The 25971-nt window shown below is 36.9% G+C and overlaps 1 protein-coding gene across 4 annotated transcripts in view; it reads left to right on the forward strand.

The window, feature by feature from the left end:
* Window positions 1-17633, forward strand: part of IL1RAPL1 (interleukin 1 receptor accessory protein like 1) — a 676860-nt gene extending 659227 nt beyond the window's left edge. For all 4 annotated transcript variants that reach the window (XM_072934853.1, XM_072934849.1, XM_072934841.1 and 1 more), the window contains 2 exons: window positions 3256-3426; window positions 4707-17633. In XM_072934853.1, the coding sequence (XP_072790954.1) occupies window positions 3256-3426; window positions 4707-5425 (890 nt within the window). In that variant the 3' untranslated portion in view covers window positions 5426-17633. The remainder of the gene's footprint in view (window positions 1-3255; window positions 3427-4706) is intronic.
* The last annotated feature ends 8338 nt before the right edge of the window (window positions 17634-25971 follow it).

Below are 25971 nucleotides of genomic sequence, written 5' to 3' on the forward strand. Positions count from 1 at the left end.
GACGCATGAGCTGACTTCATCATCTAGGTCTTAGAGCTTCATTGAGATAAGGCTCATTATGAAATACAACATTGTGGGATTTCTCCTTGTGAAGGTAACCATGAGCTAATCTCTTAATCTGTCCTGTGCTAAAATGTATAATACCAGCTAAAAGTCAGAATTTATCACTGGCTTGAATATGGCTGATAAGAAAAAAAAAAAAAAAATTACTCTAGAAAGTTTTTTGGCTTTTTATTTTTTTTTAATTTTTCATGATGATTTTTCTGTCCCCCATTAGCAGAAATATTTTCCGTGTTTAATAAACCCTCAAAGGCCCAAACTGCTGACCTCTTGCAGTGTAACATGTAAATCATTAGAAGACACACACATCTATAATGCAAATTTGATGTTAAATGTGTTTCATGGTCCCTGTAGAAGAGGAAGTTTTATCTTTCTTTCTGTAGGCACCAGCTTATCATTTCTTCATGTGTAGCTGTTAAGAGAGCATGCATACAGATGAGTTCTTATATGTCTGATAGCAATTTACTTACCCAAAGATCCCATTTGCATGTGAAAAAGTAGATGCATATAGAGTCTGGGTTTCATTTTATGCTTACACTGAGCCTTTAAGTGACTGCTGCTGAGCACATCCTTGGAATAACAAGAAGCATTTACAGCTTCATCCCCTAAAAATTTATATCACTTCTGTTGGATTAACATTGTAGAAAGTTACAGGGAGTATGACAGCGCACTCTGCATTTAGATGAGTACCACTAAGAATGGGCAGGATTACAAATTGCATGTTCCAATGATGCAACATGTGCTTTGCCTAGAAACCTGGGCCACTAAGTGAAGTAATCCTTCTGTGTGTTATTAATGAAGATGAGATTTGACCCTCAGTGTTTACCCCTAAGGTCTATCTATATCTGTGGCTGAGTGTAGCTCCATGACCATTGCTCACTTACAAACTTCTCCTTTTCAGCTCCATAGGATGGTTGAAATGGTAGGACAGTTTATAACTCAGAGACTATTTTGCCTGGAGTCTTGCAGTACTAGTGGTTTGGGGCTAGCTGAGACATTTGTGGGCTGAATACATCACACCTTGAGCACAAGCTGCATTTGACCTCTTTGTGATGAACATATCCAGAGCTTCCCCGTGCCTGATGCCTGAACTCATCTCTGCAGATATACCCTAGACCCCAACTATTCTTTGCCCTACAAATACTCATAAAACTAGGAGGGAAAGATATCTTTCCTGCAATACAGGATGATGCAGCTGTAGTTAGTGGAGATGCCGGAGTCTCCATGATATGACAAACATGTACTTCGGATAAATGCTAAGTGCAGTATTTGCATATGCAATAAAACAATGTCATAGCACAAATAATCCCCTCCAAGTAAGAATGTGTTTGTATCTTAACAGGCAACACTCAGCCTTTAAAACTGTTTGAATTCTGCATTATTTCTTATTATTAATCTCTGAGAAATTATGCATTCTCATCTTTACTCAAAGCCTTTGAACAGACCAGCACTTGTCTCAAGCATGTACCATGGCTATGACCATTAATGAGGTGACAATAGAATATGTCATTGCAGCACCAGCATTTTGTCAGTTGTAATAATCTCCCCATATACTTATTGACCCCACTGTGTGCTAACTCTTCTGCTGGGTAAACACTGTCTTACTGCAGAAACACCTGCAGTGGATGCCCCTCTATATTATGCTTGATCAAATTAGTCTTAAGGTATTATCAAAGGCAGGAGGTGCTTGTCTGTTATTAAAGGACGTGTTTTCAGAAATACTCCCAAAAAATCCTGGAAAGTGGGACCTATAAAAGTCAGTGCTTCTCTTTTGCCTAGTTTCCTTTTTTTTTTTTTTTTTTTTTTTTTTTTCTTTTTTTGCTGTTGTTTTGGATTGGTTTTCTGTTTTGCTTTTTCAATTTGTTTTGTTTGTTTTTTTTCTGTGGATATAACTATCTAATAGATAATATCCCACAGAAGATGTGCGGGGCACAGAATGTGCACATGGCCACTTCATGGGTTTAGAAAGTTTAAAAGTAGTAACAATACAACCACATTTGTTCTGTCATCTGCAAATGTTAATTAGCATTAGTGCACATGGTTCCTCAGAAGGGAGAAAGGACTGCTCAAGATTAGCACTGCTCCATTAGTTTCATTTACACTCTTTCCATCCACCGTACAGCTGGCAGGTTTTTCAAAATAATGTTGCCAGACTACAAAAAGGTGTAAAATGAAGAAAAGAGTTGCTCAATACAAAAATGAAGTCAGAACTGACTGAATATAACATTACTTATGACACACAGTATTTAGAATATTCAGTTAGATCTCTTTTATAAGCAATTGGTATTCTGGGTAGTCTGTTCATAATGTTGTCAAGAGAGTTAGAAGGATGTTAACATTTCATTACTCTTGTCATTGATTTTTCTCTGCTTTCTTCACAACAAAAGTCAAAACGTGACCTCTTATTCCACTGAATTAGTTCCAGAGCACTTGGCATTATTGACCTCCTAATGAAAATTAATGGTGGCGCTTTTGATTCAGTCTTTCAAGTAGGCACACCAAGCACATTTAAAACACAGGCATGGTTATTTCTCATATTGAAGTTACACACTGTTAAGTAATGAAATGCACATTAACGCAACATTAAATTTGCAAGTTTAAGTGCACAGAATTCAAGAAACTTAAACTGCATTATCAGGAGCTGAAGCTGGAAAGATTTAAGCTTGGCAATAATTTCAGATCTGGAGAGTTAAAGAGTTTACAAGGAATGCTTTATGTATATATAGAGCATTTCAGCCTCAAGTCCTAAATTTATAGTAAAATTCTGGCAAGACTGAAATGCTTTTACCATGCAGCAGAGACATTTACATATTAGCCTAATTATTTCCATGCTCTTCATTCTCCTTTTATGCTAGAGAAGAATGCAAATTCTTCTCAGTGGCTTTTGAATTTTGTGCTCATGAGCTGTCACCTTGAAATTCAATGGATTTCCTTCATCCAGATTCTTACATAAACTGACTTCTGTCTATGGATGTGGAGCTCTCCTTCCTTGTATCTGTGTAACTAAGAATTATCCATACCAGGTGAAACAGGAAAGCTGAATGGATGCATATCTGGAGACTGGGTGAAAGCTTGCTATTTTATCTAAACCATTTCTTCTTCCTGGAAAATTCTCCCAGAAATAATACCTGGGGAAATATCTGGGAAAACTGCTAGAATAAGGAATAAACTAACTTAATTTCCCTCTTTCCTTAGACAACAAAGATTATGATGCATATCTGTCTTATACCAAAGTGGATCCTGACCAGTGGAATCAAGAAACTGGAGAAGAAGAAAGATTTGCTCTTGAGATTCTACCAGATATGCTGGAAAAGCATTATGGATACAAGTTGTTCATACCAGACAGAGATTTGATTCCCACAGGAAGTAAGTCATGTCTTTATTGTCATGTAATAGTGAAGGAGAAAATGAGTTATTGCAGTGATTGTTTTAGTCTTCTTTCTACACCTACTCCTTCAGAATGTCATCTTTTCTCCCATTTCTTAGAGAATGGTGAGGATAAGCCACCAAACTTTAATGTGCATTTCCCAGATAAGAGGATTATTATTTAGTAATTGTATTGTTTTAATTGAAGATAAAACAGTGCAGAAAGGGGATGCATAAGTAAAGGAAATGAAAGAGACTAACATTTTTCAGATTTTTTGAGAACTTGCATATCTAGGAATGAATATGAAGTTCTTTGTTTTCAGTTCCTTAGATTTTGTTTGGAAATATATCCATGATTCTTATTAAAGAAATTCACACAGGAAGGAAAAAGCTGTATTTAGACTAAGGCAATGGTTGAGTAATAACTTCTACACCAGAGCAAAAGTAGTGAATCCTGTCAGTGTCCAGGGTAGTGGATTAACTTGATCATTGTCAGAGATTGTATACTAGAATTGATTCCAGCTAGTACAAGTAGATCCTCTCACATATTCCAACATAAGTGCAGTCATATTTTGTCAGTTGTTGTAGTGACTTCATGACTTCAGTGTAACCATATAGACAATGACCAAGTTCAATACCTTTAATGAAAGATAAAAGGAAGGATACTTGGTATAGACAAAGAGCAACATAGAACATCAAACAATCTAATGGATATTTTTTAAATCTACAGCAAACTAAACACTAATTTACAGGAGATAATCATTTTTATGAATGTGTGTGGAAGGGGCATGAAGGAAAAACAGAATCTAAGCCTACCAAAAAACTTAGAGTATCATTTGGGTTTGAGACTGAGGTCCTAAAGCACATGGATGATGCTCTGTTGTCTAACTGGGTGACTTTGCCTTTTTAAAGGTAAAAATCACTATAGACATATTTGTTCCAATAGAGAAAGAGATGATACAAACCCACAGCTCTTGAAGAAACACTCACAATCCATAGCATGTGTGGGAATAGATGTTTTGCAGGATTACAGAATGGTTGAGGTTGAAAGGGGCCTGTGGAGATCATCTTTCCAACCTCCCTGCTCAAGCAGGTCCACATAGAGCTGGTTACTCAAGATCATGTTCTGCCAGGCCAGCCTGGCACATTTATAGCTGATGTTTTTGCATATTTCAGTGAGATCTTTGGGGAGCAAGGATTTGCCTGTGTTGTTTCTCACCAGTTTATGAGAGCAGACTGTTTTCTTAGATTGCTTTTTGAGCAATTGTTTTGTTTTGTAGCCTACATTGAAGATGTGGCAAGATGTGTAGACCAAAGCAAGCGACTGATCATTGTCATGACTCCAAGTTACGTGGTAAGAAGAGGTTGGAGCATCTTTGAACTGGAAACAAGGCTTCGAAATATGTTAGTCACGGGAGAAATCAAAGTGATACTGATTGAGTGCAGTGAACTACGAGGAGTTATGAACTACCAGGAGGTTGAGGCCCTAAAACATACCATCAAGCTCCTCACTGTCATTAAATGGCACGGACCAAAATGCAACAAGTTGAATTCCAAGTTCTGGAAACGTTTACAGTACGAAATGCCTTTTAAGAGGATTGAACCCATGACAAACGAGCAGGTTTTAGATGTCAGTGAGCAGGGGCCCTTTGGAGAACTGCAGACAGTCTCCGCAATTTCCATGGCTGCTGCCACCTCCACTGCTCTTGCCACTGCCCATCCAGACCTGCGCTCCACCTTTCATAACACATATCATTCACAGATGCGCCAGAAACACTATTACCGGAGCTATGAATACGATGTACCTCCTGCCGGCACCCTGCCACTTACCTCAATAGGTAACCAGCACACCTACTGCAACATCCCCATGACACTTATAAACGGGCAGCGGCCGCAGACAAAAACTAACAGGGAGCAGAACCCCGAAGAGGCTCACACAAACAGTGCCATACTGCCCCTCTTGCCACGGGAGACCAGTATATCAAGTGTCATTTGGTGACCGACATGCAAGGGGCTGTCAACCCCCTTGAGTAGGAGCAGAGTCTGCAGTCTGGTGCCTGGAACTATATCCTCGACTGCTGCTGTTAAACATGCATTACAATCGATAACAAACGAGGAAAAACAGGGTCTTGTACATATGTTTTTGCAATTTCTTTGTAGCATCAGTCTTCCTGTTTTACCCATGTCTCTTCCCATTCACATTTTTGACTTTGTTTTATATGTCATTGGAATTTGTATATTTACATTTTTTTTAAATGAAGAGACTGCTGTGTAGATAGGAAACTTTTTTGCTTCATTAGTATAGTTTTAGACTTTTTGTTTGTTTGTTTATAACCTCTCTTGGGAATGCTTGGACAAAGCTATGTTGATATCAGAAGCACCATCCATTTTGTTGGCCTGCCTAGCCATGCCTGCTGCAGCTCACCTCTTTTGGAGAGTTCTTGTTCTTAGAAGGACCCCACTGCTCACTGAGAGCTCCAGTTTCATTTCTACTCTCGTAATGTGCACTGCTCCTTCCCTGCCCTTACAAAGACCCCCATTTGGGGTAACACTACAGTCTGACCATCTAACATGTAACTTGGTAGATACCTGTCAAACAAGAGAAAATACCCAATCTGTATTGGTTGCTTCACAGTAGTCACTAGAGTGTGTAGAAACTATAGCCGGTTTGGTTTTTGCTTTCTTGGGTTTGTTTTTTTTTTTCTTAATTCTAATTTTAAGAATGAGTTGGTTGTATCCCTTTTATAAATATAAAAGCAACCTTATTTTTAACACGTCCTGGAAAAGTATTAATGTGGTTGTGGATTTTATTTTTTAATCACTCATTTTTTTCTCTCTCAACTTTCAAAATCTTGCAAATAACATTTGCAAATGTCAGGCAAGTAAGACAAGTGAGGCAATAGACACTGAAATGCAGAGTCCTGCTGGTATATACAGTGATGACTTCCAAACCAAAGGGGAATAAAAAAGACAGTATTGTAGATGGTTTGTCACTTTGTATTATAGAAAGTGTTATTTTCAAAAAAAAAAAAAAAAGTAAGAGCAAAACATTATTTTCCTGTGGATTTCAGAGTCCCTTGTATTTTAATGTTCCAAAAACTGTATTTGCTTTAAAATTATATATTCAAGATTAAGAAATCTTCTTTCATTTGATTTTAGCTTGTAACAATAAATAAAACTTTATTAATTTCAACACGATTTCAGTAAGAACTCAGGCAGACAAAAAATGACATGATTACCAGAAATATAACTGTTTTCAGAATAAACTTTATTTATACAAAATTAATATTTAAATCAGACATGGAAGTATTAAAAACAATTTATTCACTTTAATGAATAAATAAATTAGTTTTATTTTTATGTATGATTCCATCTTTGAGGAGTTGCAAATAATGCATGTACCACGGCTGACAGGGAAGAATAAAAGCCCACAACTGTGTTTACACCCAGACATCTTTGAGACAAATTAAATAAGCACCTTGCTCATACTTATGTTTTAAATAAGAGAAAGTCCTTTCTGATTTTAGAAGGAGAGAGAAGTGGTGCAGCTCTGCAACATATTCAGGCCAAGCTCTCTGCTAGTCCCTGCTGGCAGAAGCAGAGGAGTTCTGGTTGAAGCACATTGTCATAGAGCCATGGGTTTGATTTACCCTGGCAGAATTGTAACTGGTGTCCTGGCAAACAGGCCTGAGAGTCTATTTATGTAATTAATTAGCTTTAGGTGTTTTTCTGGCAGCTGAATGATATTGGCCAATATAATGGATGTTGTGGGGTTTGTTCATCATGATTGTCACAACAAGAAAAGTAGAGCTTATAATATTTTGGTCTTCTTAATGAGAAGTGAGTGGAGAAGCTGCAGTTTGGGGGATATATGTGGGAGCAGTCCAGAGCTGACAGTGTGGGAGGAAATGACTGTGCTTCTGTTATGAAAGTCAAGAAATCTCAGTATCTGCATAAGAAGCTAATAGACCTTTGAGGTTTGCACTTTTATTTGCTTAAAATGTTTATTTCTCTGAGATTTAGCTCAAGTCCTTTTCTACAACCTGTCTTTATTATAGTGTCTCTGGATATGTGCCAAACATCCACAAAATGGAAATTAGGCTGCCAGGTCACATAAAATTTTAAGAGAATTTTGCACATTTGCTTTAAGAAAGCTATTATTTATTTGCTCTTACAGACACCTGTCAGGCACTGATGGCATTTTCCTTCATTCATTTGGATGCCTGTCCTGGTTTCCACTGGGCTGAGAAGGGGGAGAAGGGGAAGGGTTGATTGAGTGGCAGTGTGATGTTTAATTTCCATCTGGGCTTAAACCACAACAGTCCCAAATACCCCAGGATCCTCTGAAAGAAATTAATTCTTTTTTTCCCTTTACATGCCCTAGTTTAAAGACTGGGATGTGGAATAAATGTAGGATGTAATTATTTGACCACAATCACAATTAGCCAATGGATAGGTCTTTCCTTAGCCACATGGGAAGTATTTTTCTGTTCTTCTATTTTTAGATTTAAGCACTTTGAATAGCATGATTCAGGGATTGACAAATACTATTTGATATTCTCACTACTTAAAGGAAGGTTTTCTTATACTGTTTCGTCATAATATTAAACATAAGAAAAAACAAAGAGAAACAAATGACAAAACCTGAAATAAGTTTGAGAAAATTGTCTGTGGCTTTAGAAATATTCCTCCTTAGCACTCCTCTTCTGTGAACAACTCATTGTGGGGAACAGTAAAGGAAAGTGTTGTGTGTTCACATGCTCCATGTTTGACAAAAATTCCATTGGAATGCAAAATAAAATGGAAACAAACAAAGCAAACAAACCAAAACCAACAAAAATTGTCATTGCCCTAGTGCTTAGGCTCCATTGTTTTTTGGTGAAGGTGTTTTGGTTTTTGACAATGCAGCCTGAAATGTGCATGCAATAGCCACATATAAGGTTTAGCCATAAGCAAATAGCACTTTATTTTAAAAAAGGCACAGTGTGATGATCAGAAAAACTTACTCTGCCTGGTCAATAACTTTGGGTCTGTATGTGGATTCTATGCACGTGAATTATCCAAGTGTGGTGCTCTGTCTCTGTATGGCTCTCTCTAATCATGCTAGTCCATGTTATAAAAGGACTCTTGTTACACAGCTTGTGTAAATTCAGTATATAGGTTCTCCAGAGAGCATATATAGCTGGAAAGAAATGGGAGACCGTAAAGAATGCAGGTAATTATTTTGAAGGCAAAATGCATTGCTGGGTCTGATTCTGTTCTCAGTTACAACACTATGATTTGAGAGTAAATATAATAAATCTGAATGAGTGCAAGATTGATTTGTGTGGGAGAAAAAAAATGGAAAAACAAAGAGGAAAGGAATTAATATTTGCAGTCTGTGACGAGCGGAAATCTTGGCTGCAAGGAAAGGAACAGCAAAATGCCTTCTGGATTTTAGTGGGGACCCTGTTCTCACCTGGCAGCCAACATCACTTTCAATATGATCTGTTTCAGAGTCCAATACTGTTAGGCTTAGATGCAAACTAAGATTTTTATATTTCTGCACAGCTGTGAAAACCATGTGTATTTTACATAATGGGTGATAATCAGTTCCATAATTGTCAGAAACCTTGTTATACCCTCCTGATCAAAATTTACAAAGTTTTATTTGGATATTGTGCATTAATTACTCATTTAAATTATAGCTAGAGCAGTGAGATTTGGGAAAAGTGGCCTAGTAAAAATGATTCCTTCATTTTTACACTACAAAAAAAAAAAAAAAAGAAAAAAAGAATAAGAAGAAATTGTCAAGCTAGTAAGCCTAAGGAGAATTTAGTTAAAATCCAAAGCAGGAAGAAAAACCACGGTAGTAAAGTAATCTCAAAAATAGAGCAATGGCCAATGGAGAATAAAGGGCAAAATACCCACTTGCTTTTTGACTGTGTTGTAGTTTCTTTTGTCATGCAAAACTCTGTACTCTGGCTGACCTACATCAAGCAACTGGCTTTTTTGGAGGCCATCCAGACAGATCAGCAACACAAATATGTCCCTGTATGTCTAATACACTTCTGAATGATTTTGTACTTGTTGATAGTCTAGCACAGAGAGATTTTTGTTTGTCTTCTATTGTTGTTATAAAGAGGATAGCAAAAATCTGTCAGTGCTAAAAAAATCTCTGTAACAGACTTAATTTATTAACTAGAGTAACTATGCTCCTTCACTCCCACCCCCTATCTGGTTTGATGTTATTAGGATACATTTTCTAACCCAGCTGAGTAATAGGTTAAAGTGGCTGGCAACAGAAAAAATGTAAGCAACCTCATAACAATGAGTTTCCTTGTATTATGAGGGTTGAAAGTTCCCTTACTTTTTGGGGTTTTTTTCTTTTTTTTTTTTTTTTTTTTTGAATAAGCACATCTCTTCACTTTCTCAATAGCACGCTGATTGGAGGGTGAAGCACACCATTGTGTCTTTAACTTCAGATTCATTGAATTTAGCATGGATACTGAGCTGTTGTTTGTGATGTAATTCTGCAGGGCTGTTTTCCATTGAGTCTGTCCCTATCCTCCAAGAAGATGCTGGCAGCATCACACTTCACCAAACAGCCTTGACTTGATGTTTCAAAACTCAGAGTTGTTGCCCTGGGAAGTGAAAATGATAAAAGTGTTTCAGCTATTAAGAGTTTTCTTTTTCTTTTTTTTTTTTTTTTTTTTTTTAATTTTGCTTATAACAAAGTTTGACTTTTGCTCTGGACTAATAAGCTCTGGGTGTAGGTTTAGGGTCCACAGGGTCATAAAGAAGTTAGACAAGAAATTACAAAGTCAGGTCTGATACCTTATCTGGAAAACATGTCAATTCTGAAGCTGTTCAGATTACTAGAAAATGAGTATATTTTTATTTAGTGTTTTTAAAGGGAAGTATTACAACCAGAGTCATCCCAAAAGCTTAGCATAATTCTTAACATTAAATAGCTAATACCTTAATTAACATAATTTCAGAAACATTCAATAGTCAATTCAAATTTTGTTATTTGTGGGGACTAAGAGTTACATGATTCTCTAGGATCTAAATATTAAATAAAACAGATTATCTAGTACTGAGGTTAGAGAGAGTACAAATATTTTTCTTGATTACTGGTATTAGGAAAATAATTCGAAGCAAAATGCGAGAGCTAAGAATTTGAGGGAGGTATCATTTGATATCTTTTATAGAGATGTTCTGTTAACCATCAGAACATGTCAAAAGTAACAGAAAAATTATAAAAAAATAAAATAGATCTGGTTTTTAACCTTCTCTTTTTCTGTTAATCAAATGCTAGCTCTCCCTCTGCCCTCCTCAAAAATACAAATTCATCCAGGAGCAATTAATACCTACTGAGCTCATACTCTCAAACTCATTTTGTGACAGATAAAGAAGTGCAAGCCAAAGCAGTCAGCTGCACCACATGTCTACAACTGAGAAGCTCCACAGAGGAGAAAGTGTGTTCCTGTGCATGGAGGAGGAGAGCACAGGCCCCTCTGGCTTCGTGCTTAGCTGCTCCTTTGTCAGGTGGGTGCAGAAGGAACCTCAAGGTATCACCAGTGTCCTACCTGCTGCAGCAGCACACAGGGAAGGTGGGCAGTAAGCTGCTACTGATGTTAGTGAGAATAAACATGAGAGCTATCAGATGTCCAGGGACAGATACCCTGTGGCAAAGCAGCTGGAAGAACAGGAACAGCTGACAATATTTCCCATTTGCTCCATGCTCAAAGTAAAAACCAGCATAGAAAGAGGTCAGCTTGCTTTGTTAGTGTACAATCCACTAAATGACAGCCACAGGAAATTGCCATCTCAGTCAGGTAGCACCACACCTGAGAACCCTTGCAGAAATTTCCATCCCATCCTATCCCATCCCATCCTATCCCATCCCATCCTATCCCATCCCATCCCCTCCTCTCATATCTGTTTCCCTTGCAGACTGAATTAGAAGTACAAGCACTCAAAGCTTGTTGTAAGGTTTCAGGCTGGGGTCCACACAAAGCCTCTTTGCTGAGGTGTTTAGGGTGAGTAGTTGTCTTCTTTTCTGAGACTCACAGGAGTAAAGGTTCGAGCTGAAAAAAGGCTGTATTTTTTGTTCTCCGTAAACCATTTTTCACTTCCACATAGACTGCTCATATGAAGCAACATCCTGATGTTATTCTGATCTTCTCTGAGGTAAAAAGAAAGTCTTAAAAATGTCAGTTATTGGCTCAAGATATTCCATTAAGCTGCAGTCTGCCCACACACACTTGAAAAACAAACATAAAGAAAAACAAATTAGCAATGCAATTACTTAATCTTTTAAACTTGGATTCAGACAATTCTTTTTCAAGAGAAGGTTGTTTTCTCCTGATGTTTTGTAGGAAGTTAAGTAAGAGTCTTTTCCAAATTTTCTCTCCATTCTTTGTATGACAGGTAAACCATAGAGAGATTTGTTTAGGAAATCCCATTATTCATTGTAAATTTAAAACACAAGTGGCAATGAATTTACAGACATAAAAGAAGTTGTTTGCCAGAGTTAATATTCTCTGATGAACAGCTCACTGCAGCCCTAACTGAGTTCTTAGGAACATTTCAGTAGAAAATTTAAACAATTAGTATTATATGTTTACCTTCAGCATCACATTCGAATGCTGTACATTTGTCATCTTAACAGCCAGACAACTTCAAGTGGAGCAATTATGTAAATACAAAGCAGTGACACAACTGTCTCTCCATCTATCTATCTTAGTAAAACAGTTCAGTGACAGCAGGCTCCTTCTTTGAGAGCACTAACCTATGCCTACCTCAGCAAAACACATGAACCTGCAAACTGTGCAGCTATCTGGGACAAAATTGTTGCAATAATCACTCTCAGATTTTACTTACATCACAAAAAGCACTTTATGCAATTTTATTCCTGTACATAGGTATTTTAACTTTTAATCATTTAATCATAGAACTATACAACAAAATAAAATAAGTAGCACCCAAAAAAAGGGAAGGAAGTCCCAAAAATCTGGTTTTTTTCATAGCAAGGCATTTCCCATGTGCTGTCAGGAGATGACAAACTTGTAAGCAAGCCAGTGCTAGGGGTACTGTGACAGAAATACATTTCTGGGGTGACACAGGGTGGGAGAGGTATAGTGAAGATTTTTACTGGTTGTGCGGCGACCAAATAGGTTAACATAACTAGCATTCATCTAGTCCTGCTGCCACAGGAAATTACAGATATCTTTTGCCTGGAACCCCAAATTTAGCAGGTACTTCCTTCATCAAATGTTTGCTATCTGAAGCCATTTATATAACTTCGTTAGAGGTAGGAAGTGTTTCTTTTTCCTAGTTAATAGGACCTACCTGAATATCTGCCAAATTTCCTATTGTAAATAATATCAGTATAGTTCATCTCTTATTTTCTCTGATTACCTCTTCACTCTTCTAAACAAAAGAGCTTGTGAGTAGCTTCCAGAACTACATAGCAAATACCATTCCTAGATTTTTTTAAATGTTGTTAGTTGTTTGAAGAGTGAGAAGCAGCAGCAAAGATGTTATCTGCTTGAAATGGCACTTGCCAAGATGTTCTTTAGGGAATGTTGAAGAAAAATTCCCTTTTAGTCACGTTGGGCACCTTACCAGATATACAACTTTCAAGATCTCCTCAGACAGCAATCTAGAGCATAAGGAGTTGGACGCAGACTGAGATGTACATGCATATAATTTTCAAGAATGGTTCCCTTCCTTGAATTGTGTTTTTGTTTGCTTGGACTTGCTTTGCTATGTTCTGATTTGTTTTCATAAGGAGACATCAAGACTGAGATACCATTGCACTACATGAGTTTTTAGAAAGAATGGAGTGAGAAGTCCAGGGAGCTGGAGTAAAATAGTCATAAATGAGTCTGAAAGTCAAGAGACTTTTAGCACAAATGTGCTCATGCTCAAAGGGCTGTCAGATTTCCTGAGGTCCAACTTCAGTCAGTTATCCACTTCATAGCCAATCCAAAAAATAGGTATTTTAAGGGAAAATTGTACTTTCAGGTGCTATTATACCTGGAGTCTCAGGCACAGTGAGTCTGATTCCCCCTGCTCACTGAGAAATGAGCTTCCTTTGAAAAGCTGAGGTTTTTCCAGCCTCCTCATTGTTACCTGTTGGCTTTCTAAGGCTCTCCAGTCTTGAAAAATAAAATAAAATATTTCAAAGTCAAGGTGAATTTATGGGAACTTACAATATTATCATTGGTTATTTCAAATACCTTACTAGAACACAGATATCTGCCCCTTATTCCTGTAACTCTTACAGTTCTGCTCTAGGTAGTAATTTGCTATAATTTATTTTACATGTCCTGTAAAAATATGACCTAAGATATTTTTATATTATTCAGAAAACTCATAAATACTTTTTAACATCTTCATTATAAAAGTTTGAAGATTTGTAAATGATACATGTTCAGCATGCTAATAAAGTTAAAGAAGGTAGCTGCCCAGTGCTGGGCAGTGGTGAAGCAGCAACAAGTAGTGAGTAGAGTATGTTAAAAGACAGAATTCCAATCTTAGCTCTTACAGTAAAAGGGATTATCTCCCAACAATGCATCTAAATATCCACTGCTGTCACTGATGGCAGTTTTCAGCCACCTATGAATTTTGCAAGAAAAGCACACTATTAAATTCTGTGCAGTTACTAGTTTCATGAGACTTTTGATAATATATAAAATTAAGCATTTCATAAGTAAATCTTTTTATTAGCGTATTGCATGTTCTGACTTTCTTCAGATGACAATAAAACAAAATGACCAAAAAGATCTTTGACAGAAAGAACATATATCTAGTTTAAATACTAGAAGAAAAAATTCATCACCTGCTGTTCCATAAAAAAGCTGCAAAACTAATACAAATAAAGCAATTTGTGTAGGGGATTTAGTTTCTTTAATTTTATTTAGTTCCTTTACTCATCTCAGAGGGAGCTGACTGTCCACAAGCAGAGTGCACAATGCAACTCAAGCAGCAATAGCCCCTTCTTGGGAGCCCACTGTTCAAAGTTAACACCTGGATAAGCATCTTGATAAAGCACTTTGTTAATAAAGCTCTCAGCTGGTCTTCCATAATCTGAGCAACCAGCAGAGTGGAACTGCTTTGCAGCTCCTATGGAATACATGCACATCCATTGAAGATACAAATGTCTACTTGCCTTCTTCGATTTTGCATTGATGGAATGAAGCAAGGAAGTGTCATGCTAGGCTTTGGCACCTTTTATCTTAATTTTCTTAATAGTTGATTGAAGTAAAAAAATATTTCTACTGGAGTCAGCAGAATTAGCTGTAGCTCTGTATAATTGGTGCAAAAATAAAGAGCAGAATCAGGCCCAGAATTTTTGAACATGAATTTCTCCCTATTCTATAATTTAATTGAAGTTTTAGCATAATTACCTTTTCCAAATGTCCATATCTATTGCCATACAAACCATAAATTAACATATGCATTCTTCTCAAGGTTTTCTTTAAGGCTACAGGTATGATTATAAACTGGAAAATATATCGCTTCCTTTATACACTTTGTTAAAAAATCATTAAAGTTAAAATAGAAGCACTAAAGTTAAGTAGAAATTCATCAACCTATATTTATGCCTACTGTATATTAAAGATTTTACCTAAAGAGATTTATTTATATTTATTTTTTAAAAAATTAAATGGGTCACGGCTAAAAGGAACTGCATTTTTGTAGTAATACTATACTTACTGCTGAGAAACAAGAGGGTCATTATCAAAATGTTACCTAATCTCAGTGTATGTTACTTTAAAAAGGACATGGTTTATGTTATCCTAACTTTTGGAAAATTCATCAAGCCTGGTATTAAAAAAATGAAGATCTTATTTTAATAACTATAATATCTTAAACATTTTGTATTTTCATCCGTTTTATTCTTACAGGAGAAAAGACATCATTCACTAAATATGAATGCTGCACATGTTAGCAATAGAAACATTGATTTTTGTAACTTTGATTGCACTTGCCTTAACTTTTCCACACATATATACAAATACAAACACATGGGGGGACGGGGGTGGGGGGGGACGGGGAAGAGAATTAAGAGAAGTAAAACCCACAAAAGTAGGCAAGTTTTACATTATTTAATGAATAACAACACATGAGCTTTTTCAATACAATCCTTGTAAAGAGCACATGATGCCATAAGTTTGTTAAAGCACAAGGTGTACTTTGTCTAGAGTAAAAAAAACCAACAAAACAACACAAAACCAAACAAAAAAGGCCTTTTGGTGTGACTTTGATTTAGGTTTAAAAAAGTTGGATGTTTAAAAAAATCTTTATTACTTGCATATGAATATTTTTGTATGATAATATACGAAGAAGGTTTTAAAACAAAACAAAAAAACCCACTTGCTTTATAGTTTGCAAATTTTAGAGGAAAGTAAACAGGGTATGTGTCCAATTTGTAAAACATTGTTCTCCTTTCAAGCTTACTCTTTCACTGACTAAATGCAAGGTTATGACAACTTGAAATACCTTTTTTTGTGAACTGACAAAGAAAAAATAAAGCAATGTGAATAATTTGCGTATGCAAATTTTTTTTTTGAAAGAAATTTTTGCTGGTAGCATTACAAATTTAACAGCATGATAGGGAAAGCTTTGAAGGTACCAGTTCAATGATTTGACTAAAAGGGCATACTGGGCCAGAGCATATGTATTGGATAAGCTGGCACAGCTCCCCTGGAGATAATGGAGCTGCTCCATCTTACACCAGCTGATAATCTGACCTCTAATATTTTCTTTCTCGTTGTTTCCTCTTGTTCTGCTATTTTATTTCTTAAGGATATTTTATTTAGGATATATAATTTTTTTTCGTGTACTCTTTTTTCTTAAAAACTCTAAGGATTATGGCTATAATCATTGCAAAGCAAGAATTGCAGTCTCACAACTCTCTGGGGCAAAGACTTTGTGTGTGGGTGGTGCAAACTTGTTTGATTTGTTACAGCATTGCTCAAGTTTTGTGACAGTTTAGCTCCACTGGAAGAACAGGGTGACAGGGGAATAGAATAACATGGTGGGAGATAAAGTAACATGGTAGGGAATAATTTTTAGCACTCAATGTGTGTGCGTAGTGTGTTTGTGTGAGCATGATGGAAGACCCTGACTGATACAAAAACTGTAATGGAAGAGAAGGAGCTCAAATCACATCAATGTTGTCATTGTTCCAATGAAAACTAACAAAAAATGTCAAAAAGGACATTACTGAAAACCTGGATGAATGCTTTTCTTTTTTGAAGTTTGTTGAATATGACATCATGCCTGGGTCAGGACAAATTCCATCCTTGGGTTTCTGAACAGACTGTAAGCTTTGTGGTTCCCTCCTAAGTGCAGTGGCATGAATCATTATCCAAGGCAGTGGGTTTATACCCATGTTACACTACACAAATTAATTGTAATCAGCTTTTTTTGTCTTCCTATCAAGACCCTCGCCATCTGTCCTGAAAGTCCTGAAAGATGCAAGAAATACTGAACTTGTTTCTACTCTTATTTTTTAAAGCCGTGATTCTCCTCAGATGCTGGGGAATTGCTCCAAATTTGAAAGTCAGTAACACAAGGATTTGGGGGCTTGCAATAAGAGACAGGCACCAGTGCACAGCAGCTCTTACAAAGGTCTATTTTGTGTCATAGCTAGAGCTCAAATTGTCAAAAGGGCTGGTGATCTTCTGGCTCCAGAAGCCCAGGCCATAAACCTGTGCCAGGCCTGCATGTCTGTAGGTCATGAGTATCACAAGACTTTTAAGATGTGACAACTGAATTGGTTTACCTGCAACAACTCATATTTAAATACATTTTTAATGTTACTGTATTTTGGACCTGCAGTCTGAAGTCAAGGTGAACTATATTAAAAAATATTGTTTCTACAGGCCGTCACCCTTTTGAACTTTGTCTGCTTCATCTACTTCCCATGAGATTTTTATCTTTGCTATACAAAATATTAATAAGATCATTTGAATAAATGATCATGGTTTCACCTGTATTAACACGATACATTGGCCTGGTATGGTGGCAGGAAATGCATTTAGCATTCGATTAGACATCATAAGAGTTATGATTACTCAACTACCAGCATGTGACATGCACAGAAATATGGTATCCACTGTAAATTCAAAAAATATTTATGTATATTTAGTTACATTTTTTAAATATTGCTATTTAACAGACATTAATAAAAAAATTGAAGAACATAATTCTCTATTCTTTACTGCATTACTCTGCATTCCTTGCAATTCTTAGACACATGACTGAGACAAGTACAAATGCAAAAATTTTATTAATTATTAATTGCTGATATTGTCTCCCAAAATCATGTATGTGTGAACAGTCTGGGAAGCCACATAGGGCTGCATGCTTGAAGAGGGGCAATCACAGGAAAAAAGTAAGTACACAAGACTATTGCTTGAAGAGTGATGGAGTCTTGGTTTCAAAAAATAAATAAAGAGAAAGAGACAGAAAGAATAAAAGCACCAACAAGCACTAATATTGGTTGAAATGTTTAGAGTACCTCTGGACATCTTTCTTGGAGTCTCCTGACATGTATCACTTATTCTTATATTCAATTTCATTGATTGATTAAATTCAACTTTCCCTCTCTTTATGAGTACTTATTTCCACTTTTTATTTTTCCCAATCTCCTGGGGTGACTTCAGGATATTGTACCCTGATATCCCTATTGCTCCCTTCTAAATTTGTCCTGAACCAGGACATCCAACCTATGTTTTTCTATTTGGGAGCAGGTTTTCTTCATATTTATTTTATTTTGCATAGATAATTGCATTTTGTTTTTAATGAAAAAAAAAAGTATCCTTTAAGTACTAAGTTTGTGTTGTGTGGGATTTAGTGTTGTATCTGCAATTGAAACATAAGTTTATGAACAGACCTGTGAAATGCAGCTATTCACATGCTGGGAGCCTACATGTCAACTACTGGATCAGGGTGATTGGAATGTCATTTGAAGTAATACATACATAACTGAACATTAAATGCTCAGGTATCTACAGTATCCACTGAAGTGCAAATAAAACTCTTGTTTGCAAGTAAAAAGCTGCTTTATTTCAACTGAAGAATTTTAAAAGAAGGTCTTCTGTTAAACAAGGAACATAAAAGACACCCCAATAGTCATATACTATAAAAGGTGATGCTGAGAAAAAGAAACATTATGATGCAAGATAGATCAGTAATTGTAGTTTAAGTTTTCAAAATTGTTCCAAGAGGTCTGGGAAATATGCCCTCACTTCAAATAGACTCGTGGATTGTAGACGGGTTAGTTTCAAAGCTCGGTGAAAACAAATGTCAAAAGTAAAATGAACAGTAAACACACTTTTCAGCAGAACAAGAACTGCAGTATTGAAAATAATGTGAACAGAGGAGATAAAACAGTAATGTAGAAGTGATGTCCAAATGCATTGTCTAGAGGTTGAAAAATAGCTCCGGAAAATTAGTCAGAGATCTTTACAGTGTTTTACTTTCCAGCTGCATGCAGAATGGGTTCATTCTTTTAAATCAATATGCAAACCACAAAATCAAATAGCTATTCTTCTCTGAATGCTGATGAACCTTACCCAGGTCAGCATGTTCTCTCTACTTATACTGCAGGGAAATAAGCACTGCGCAAGGTAAAGCTAGGACAAAACCTGGGCCCCTTATGATTACTTCATATAGCACTCTCATTTCTGTCTTGAGAAATTAGGCATTGACTGTCTTCAGATTTAGTACTGGCTGTGGTGGAGACAGCTGTCAGAAGCAACATAGCCCAAATATTTGATGTGGGAATATACTGTGGCTTTTCTGTCAGCAGCACTGGATACATTGCCAACAACAAGCACAAGATTTTCGTTCTCCAGTGAGCATCATCTTGCACCCGATAGTAGCACCACATCTACTGGAGAGAATGGAAAGGATACAAAAAAAGCATTCAAGGAAGAATATACAATGAAAGAAGATGAAAGAAAACTACTATTGCTCCTATGCTGGTTGAATTCTCATCCTACATGATAGATAAATTCCTTGTTGCCTCCTCCAGGCCTTTCTCAGTCCTGGTTTGTGGCCCCAAATGAATGAGATCCATAGGCACAAATGCCTATGACCAAGTACCAGCTCAGCCACCTTTGCACTCCCCACTGCAAGAGGTGACTTCCTCCAAGTTAACTTCCAAAACTGCCCTAACTGTAACTAATCATTATATGTTCTTCTTGGTCACAGAATTTTTTGTGCTATCAATACACTACATTTGTGTCTTCGGTTTTTGATATCCTGCTTTTTTGATACATCTAAGAGGATGTTATGATGAATTGGTTGTAAAGTTAAGAGTATAAATTTGTTTGAATGTACAAAAGAGAGGATCTTGTTATGTGGTGGTTTGACCTTGACAGCAGGTGCCCACCTCAGCCATTGTCACTCCCCTCCTCACCTGGACAGGGGAGGGAAAATATAACAAAAGGCTCATGTGTTGAGATAAGGACAGGGAGAGATCACTCATCATTCCTCCTTGTCCCATACAGGGGAGCAGGGCATGGGGGCTGCAGTCATTTCATCACACATTGTCTCTGCTGCTCCTTCCTTCTCAGGGAAAGGACTCTTCACACTCATGCTGTTCCAGTGTGGGTTGCCTCCTACAGGATATAGTCCTCCTTAACTTCTTCAGCATGAGTCCTTCCCATAGGCTGCAGCCCTTCACAAACTCCAGTGTGGATCTCTTCTGGGGGGTGCAGCCCTTCAGGAACAGACTGCTCCAGCATGAGGCCCCATGGGTCCACAGATACTGTCAGGAACTTGCTCTACCACAGCCTTCCTGTGGTGTTACAGCCTCCTTTGAACATCCACCTGCTCTGGAACAGGGTGCTTCATGGGCTTCAGTTGGATACCTGCTCCATCCTGGAGTTCCATGGGCAGCAGGGGCACAGCTGCCACACCATGGTCTTCATCATGGGCTGGAGGAATCTCTGCTCTGTGTGCACCTCTTTCCACTTCTGCTTCACTGACCCTGGGTGCCTGCAGGTCTGTTGCTCAAATATTCTCACTCCTCTCTTCTCTGGTTGCTGTTGCTTGTTGCACATTTTGGATTTTTTCCTTCTTTGCTTTGCTGCCGCAATGGCGCTGCCACCATCACTGGTGGGCTCAGCCCTGCCAGTGGCAGGTCTCTCTTGTGCCCAGTTGGCTTTGGCTCTGTCAGACATGGGAGAAGCTTCTGGCAGCTTCTCAGAGAAGTTAGCCCTGCAGCTCCCAAAAGTTACTCCTATGGCTCCCCTGCTACCTAAACCTTGTCATGCAAACCCAATACGAGTGGTGTGAGAGCGAGTTTGAAATTGTAGTGGTGTAAGAAGATGTTGTGGTTTTAAGGCTGAAACCAGGACAGTAGTGCAGCATTTATTCTAATGATTGAAATCATTAGAAACAGAAAATACTCTTCCAAGCAAATAGTTAATTAGGAATTAAAGTAATCAATAGATGCCTGAGGAAAAAAAAAAAAAATCTCCTTAGCTTATACAAAAGATAGCAACCTAAACAATCAATTGCCAAAAAATATTTGAACATCTTCTAAAGAAACTGTTTCAAGCTATTAAGTTATTTTAAAAGCCTCAAAAACTATGTTTTCATCCATAATAACTTTGTAGAAGTTGCCTCAGTCTCTCTGGTAAATAATTATGATTTTTAAACTGATTAAATAAATATTTATATTAGAGATTAGAAGGGGTTTCAAGGACTTATTACAGACTCTCTTTGTTGTAAATAGGATGAAATGGCTCTGATCTAATCTCCTGGGTAAATAACCGATTTTCTAACTTTTAATTAAAATGGGAGAAGTGAGATAATTTTAAACAAATACTAAATATCATCAAGGATTCGATTCAAAAGTGACAACAGATATCAGATGTAAAAAACCACAATAAAATTCTACCCTAGATTTCTGTTTTCTTAATAAAATAAAATGCCATCTGCTGACAGTTCCCTTCAGAACTTGCAATGTGGGACTGAAAAATGAGGTCTGATCTTCAAACTTGGACGGACCATTTTACAGAAACTATTGTGGTTTGAAGCTGGCTTACCTTTAAGAAGACAATTTTTAAGAATTGATGTCTAATATGTTTTGTACATCAACAGAATCTGGAGAACAAGGGATAGAGTTATGAAGATTTTATTTCAGTGTGGAAAGAGACAGCTTTGCTCCTGAAGAGATTACTCTTGCAGGTCAGGAATTTTTGCTACTGTTCATCCCTATACTAGTCTTGGTAAAAAAAATCCACTCAGAAACAACAGGAAATAAGTTGATTTTCTTTCTAACTACTACTTGTAGGTCACTTTATCATATGAGGGAGAGACTTTCACCCTCTTTCCAGAATTACAAATGAATTTTCAGTGGCTGTAAGTTACTTCCCCACCCATTCTTCAATTGTGAAATTATTTCTGGGAAAACTTTTCTCCCTTGATAATCTTGTTGTCTTAAAATAATTTGTAGGATGTGGCCACTTTGGAAAATAAATTGTGAAGATGTGAAGTAGAACTGTAAATCTCCTCTAAAACATTTATAAAAAGTTATAAAAAAGACATGACACAAAAGAAGTCCAAAAAAAGTCTTAGTACCTACTTCAGATAGCTCTTGAAGGTGCCACAGAGGAGAAATAAAGGACAGTCCTAGAAATATTGTGTTAGGAGAAATGCTACTGGCTGTCAAGTCCAGTCTTACTATAAGTACCCTAAGTACCCAATGTAGTACATTTCTTAAACTTAAATCCAAGTAGTTTTTTATTATTATTCTCTTATATTTATTGTTCTAGGCCATCAATTTCTACCATTCACAAGTCACTATAAATTTACCCTGAATGTATTTTTTTCTGTGCCAATTTTCTTTCAATGCACAGTTCTCTCATTATTTGCATTTACTCAGAATATATTAGGTATTATATATCATCCATGCATTTTGGCCATTTTAAATTATGATAAACAAGACAAGATAGTGTGGTATTCCCATAATTCTCTTCCCCCTCAGCATCTGAAAGGTTCCTCTGTGATGGTTCTGGTCTGGTATACTGTGGAAGATCTGCAAGAAATCTTTCACCAAAGCTTTGTAAAATGTCGCTGATATGTCTATCTCTATTTCACATGTAGTTTTCCTAATTAAAATAATCCTTTTTTTTTTTTTTTAATGAATGTCTAGAGCAATGACTCAGAATTGCCTAATGATGAAGTACATGCTCTACACATAATGCTCTATACATAAGGTTTTGGGCTTAGTCATTATTTTTAGAGGTTGTTTTTTGAATGCAATTTTTACAATCCCTCATCAGCTTCCAGGCTTTAGTTAAGTCCTCTGTTTTATGTGTGTGGTATTCTTAGACTTACTCATTGACAGTGCATCCCAAAGCTGTGAATCAGAACTTTTCCACATTTAAGCAAGGGCAGGATGCAAAGACTGTCTTCAATACTCATCTAAGATCTTCATTACCAGCCTCTCCTGACTAAAAGATTTGCTTTCAATATAGTCCAACATAATCCTGTTTTTCTGTTATTTTATCAGTTTATCTGTACTGTCTAATAATGTACCATGTGTGTTTTACTGAAATCTAGGTTGATAAGTGTCACGACCCAGTGGTGGTGTTTGGTAAATTCTCATTAGGCTGAAGGAAGACACCAAATCTCATTGTCAGGGAACTCTTGGGCTTTATTGTACAGTCACCGTAACTTTGGCAACCAGCCCACTGTTTAGACTGGAAGGACACTGGTTAACAAGCCCTTAAATTTGTACAATATATTTCCCCAAGAGTGGAGGCAAACAGGCCCTTAACTTTGTACAGTACACTTCAGGATTCACCTGTTCTGGCTCCCAAGGCACAGCACACCTCCGTAATCCCCCAGCTCCCACAGCCATGTTCAGTATGGAGTAAGTGGTAAAATATGATATGATATAAAATATGTTTTCCTCAGAAGACAAAGAATGTCAGCAGCCCTTAGGTCCCACGCTGGTCCTGCCATGTGGATGGTTCAGAGTAGGAGCCGAGAGACAAAGAAAGTGAAAGAGAGGAAAGAAGAAGAGAAATAGAAGAGAGGAAAAAAAGCAGGAGAGGGCCCAATCCACTCCCTTATGTAGTCCACCAGGCGCACACTCTTATGCAAATTAGACTTTTCCTTAATTTTATTCTTGTGTGCCCAGCCAGTCCTTTTGCAGGAGGTGATTTGGATGTGGCAGGAGTTGAGCATGAGACCCAAGGTGAAGCAGAAAGTCAACTGAGACCAGCACTGCCTCACCTCCACAGGGCCCTCTGCTCCAATCACATTTTTCCTGTCATAACAGTCAGAATTTGAGAAAAAACATGTTTATGTTTGGTTTCTAATTCTCTACAATTAGTTATATTTTATTTTAATTTTCTAAGAGGTTTTACCTGGATGGTGTTGCACAATGCAGAGACTGATAGACCCACACTACTCACCATCATTTTTATTTGCTTCTATACTTTCAGTACTTTTTTTTAAATAAAGCCCTGCCCACTGTTTAAGTCAGATAAGGAACTGAATTCAGCAGCCTCTCTTTTTCCATTTATTAAATGTAGATGCTACAGCTCCAATTGTTTAGCCAAGAGGTATAGTTATCAGCCTTATAAATGTATTAACAATTCTTAGTATTTGACTTAGATTAAATGTGCAAATTTTTTAGAACTCTGGAATGGATATCTCCAAATTTGGATAACTCCAAATTGAGTTTTACTTCAGTCTTAGATTTAGTAATTCTGCTTGCCTACTGTGTCTCCCATTATTTTGGGGGATAGTTGGCTGACCTTTTTCATCAATCATATGAGAAAAAGACAAAGCTTTAATTTACGTTTGGGTACATACCAACACTGCCTTTAATTTGTGCTCTATCCTTACCATATAGCAGGAGTCAGAGTAGAGATGGGACACCTTTATTGGTCTTGATTATTTATATGACAATTTTTATGGTATAAGTTAATTTTTCAAGTTGTAAATCAGCTTGACTTTTGGTGATGTTGATATTAGCTGACCATAGACTTCTAATTTTGCTTTACAAATACCCATCTCATTTACTTATTTGTTAGCTTTTTGTTTATTCTTTATGCGGAGGGGATACTCCCAGTGACCCTACTGCTTTTCCCAATACATATTCCAAATGTATTTTCACAAGGTTTCCTCACTTTGGTCACCTTGAAAATAGGAAAGGAAATGGTGACTGCCCCATTCTTTGGCCCTGGGGCCAGCTTGTGCATCAATACAATTAAAACTCTTTTGGCATCCAGAAGAGGTGTCTTATCCAAATTGTCTATTAGGAGCAATCATGCAGACTTGCTTAGGCACTGACTAGGAGAGCCCTTGGTGGCCCAGAGTAAAATCGTGCCAGAGACCCTTTTAACAGCATGAGAGTGAGATAATAGAACACCACAGGCAATGTTTAATTAACTCATGTAGATGAGTCACTGTGTGCCCTAGCTCTTCCTGCACATTTCCTGCAAATGAGGACAGAAAATTGTTAATTCTCATGATCTTATCATGAGTTTCACATATTTTGGCGTATATCTTAAAGCCTAAATACTCTAAAAGAAATATTTTGGGATAGTTTTACTATGTGTTCTAGAAAAAAAAAAATTCTTTATTTTTGGTTGGTTTGGATTTTTGCTTGGTTTTTTTGGTGGTTTTGTTTTGTTGTTTTTGTTTGTTTGTTTGGTTGGTTGTTTGGTTGGTTTAATTCACCAGTGGAGAAGGAAAAAAAATCATTTAGTACTTGAACACAAGACTGTCAATAAAAGGTATTCTGAACCCTGATTTTTATTTTCTTCTCATTTCTATACCAGGAATAAGAAAGGTGTTTTCAGTAATTTCTTCTGCATTTTCAATCCAACCACTGACCTAATTTACCTGTAATCTTGAGTGTTTTTTTTCTGGAGAAAACAGAGCTGGAACATGAATCAGCACATATGCTTCTCAAAGGCTGTAACAACTTCTGATCTGAAGTATCAAACCATGACAGGTTATGGATCAACTGAAAGCACAAAATAACAACACAAGTAATGCTTGAAACATGCCTTTCATGGGTTTGAGAACAACCAGCTAGAAAAAGAAAAAAAAATCAAAACAAATAACAAAAACAACACCAAAAAAACCAAGCAAAAAAAAACCCAACAATTAGAAAGCAAAGCATGATATTTATTGTGTGCCATCTGAAAATGAGTCAGCTAATTCACACGTTGAAACAAAAATACATTATTAGTAGTGCAATATGAGGAAAAAACAGAGAGGGAAAAAGCTGGTATGTGCCAGTAAATCTTTCACTTTACATTTGAAAAAATAGTCACTAGCTTTTTTGGGGGTTTTGTTGTTTTGTTGGTGGTTTTTTGCTCTATTGAACAAGCTTTTCTGAGACATGATTTAGGCCTCAAAAATACCATGTTTTTATGGTAACTCTATTTGAGTCTATTGAAAAGAATTTTGAGTGTCCAAAGTGCCTGATCTGAATCAACACACAAAAAATAAGTTTAAAAAAATGTGAAGCTATTACTTTGTTTTCTTTTCCCATGAGGCATT

This window comes from Taeniopygia guttata, chromosome 1, assembly GCF_048771995.1.
Source record: "Taeniopygia guttata chromosome 1, bTaeGut7.mat, whole genome shotgun sequence".
NCBI classification, from domain to species: domain Eukaryota; kingdom Metazoa; phylum Chordata; class Aves; order Passeriformes; family Estrildidae; genus Taeniopygia; species Taeniopygia guttata.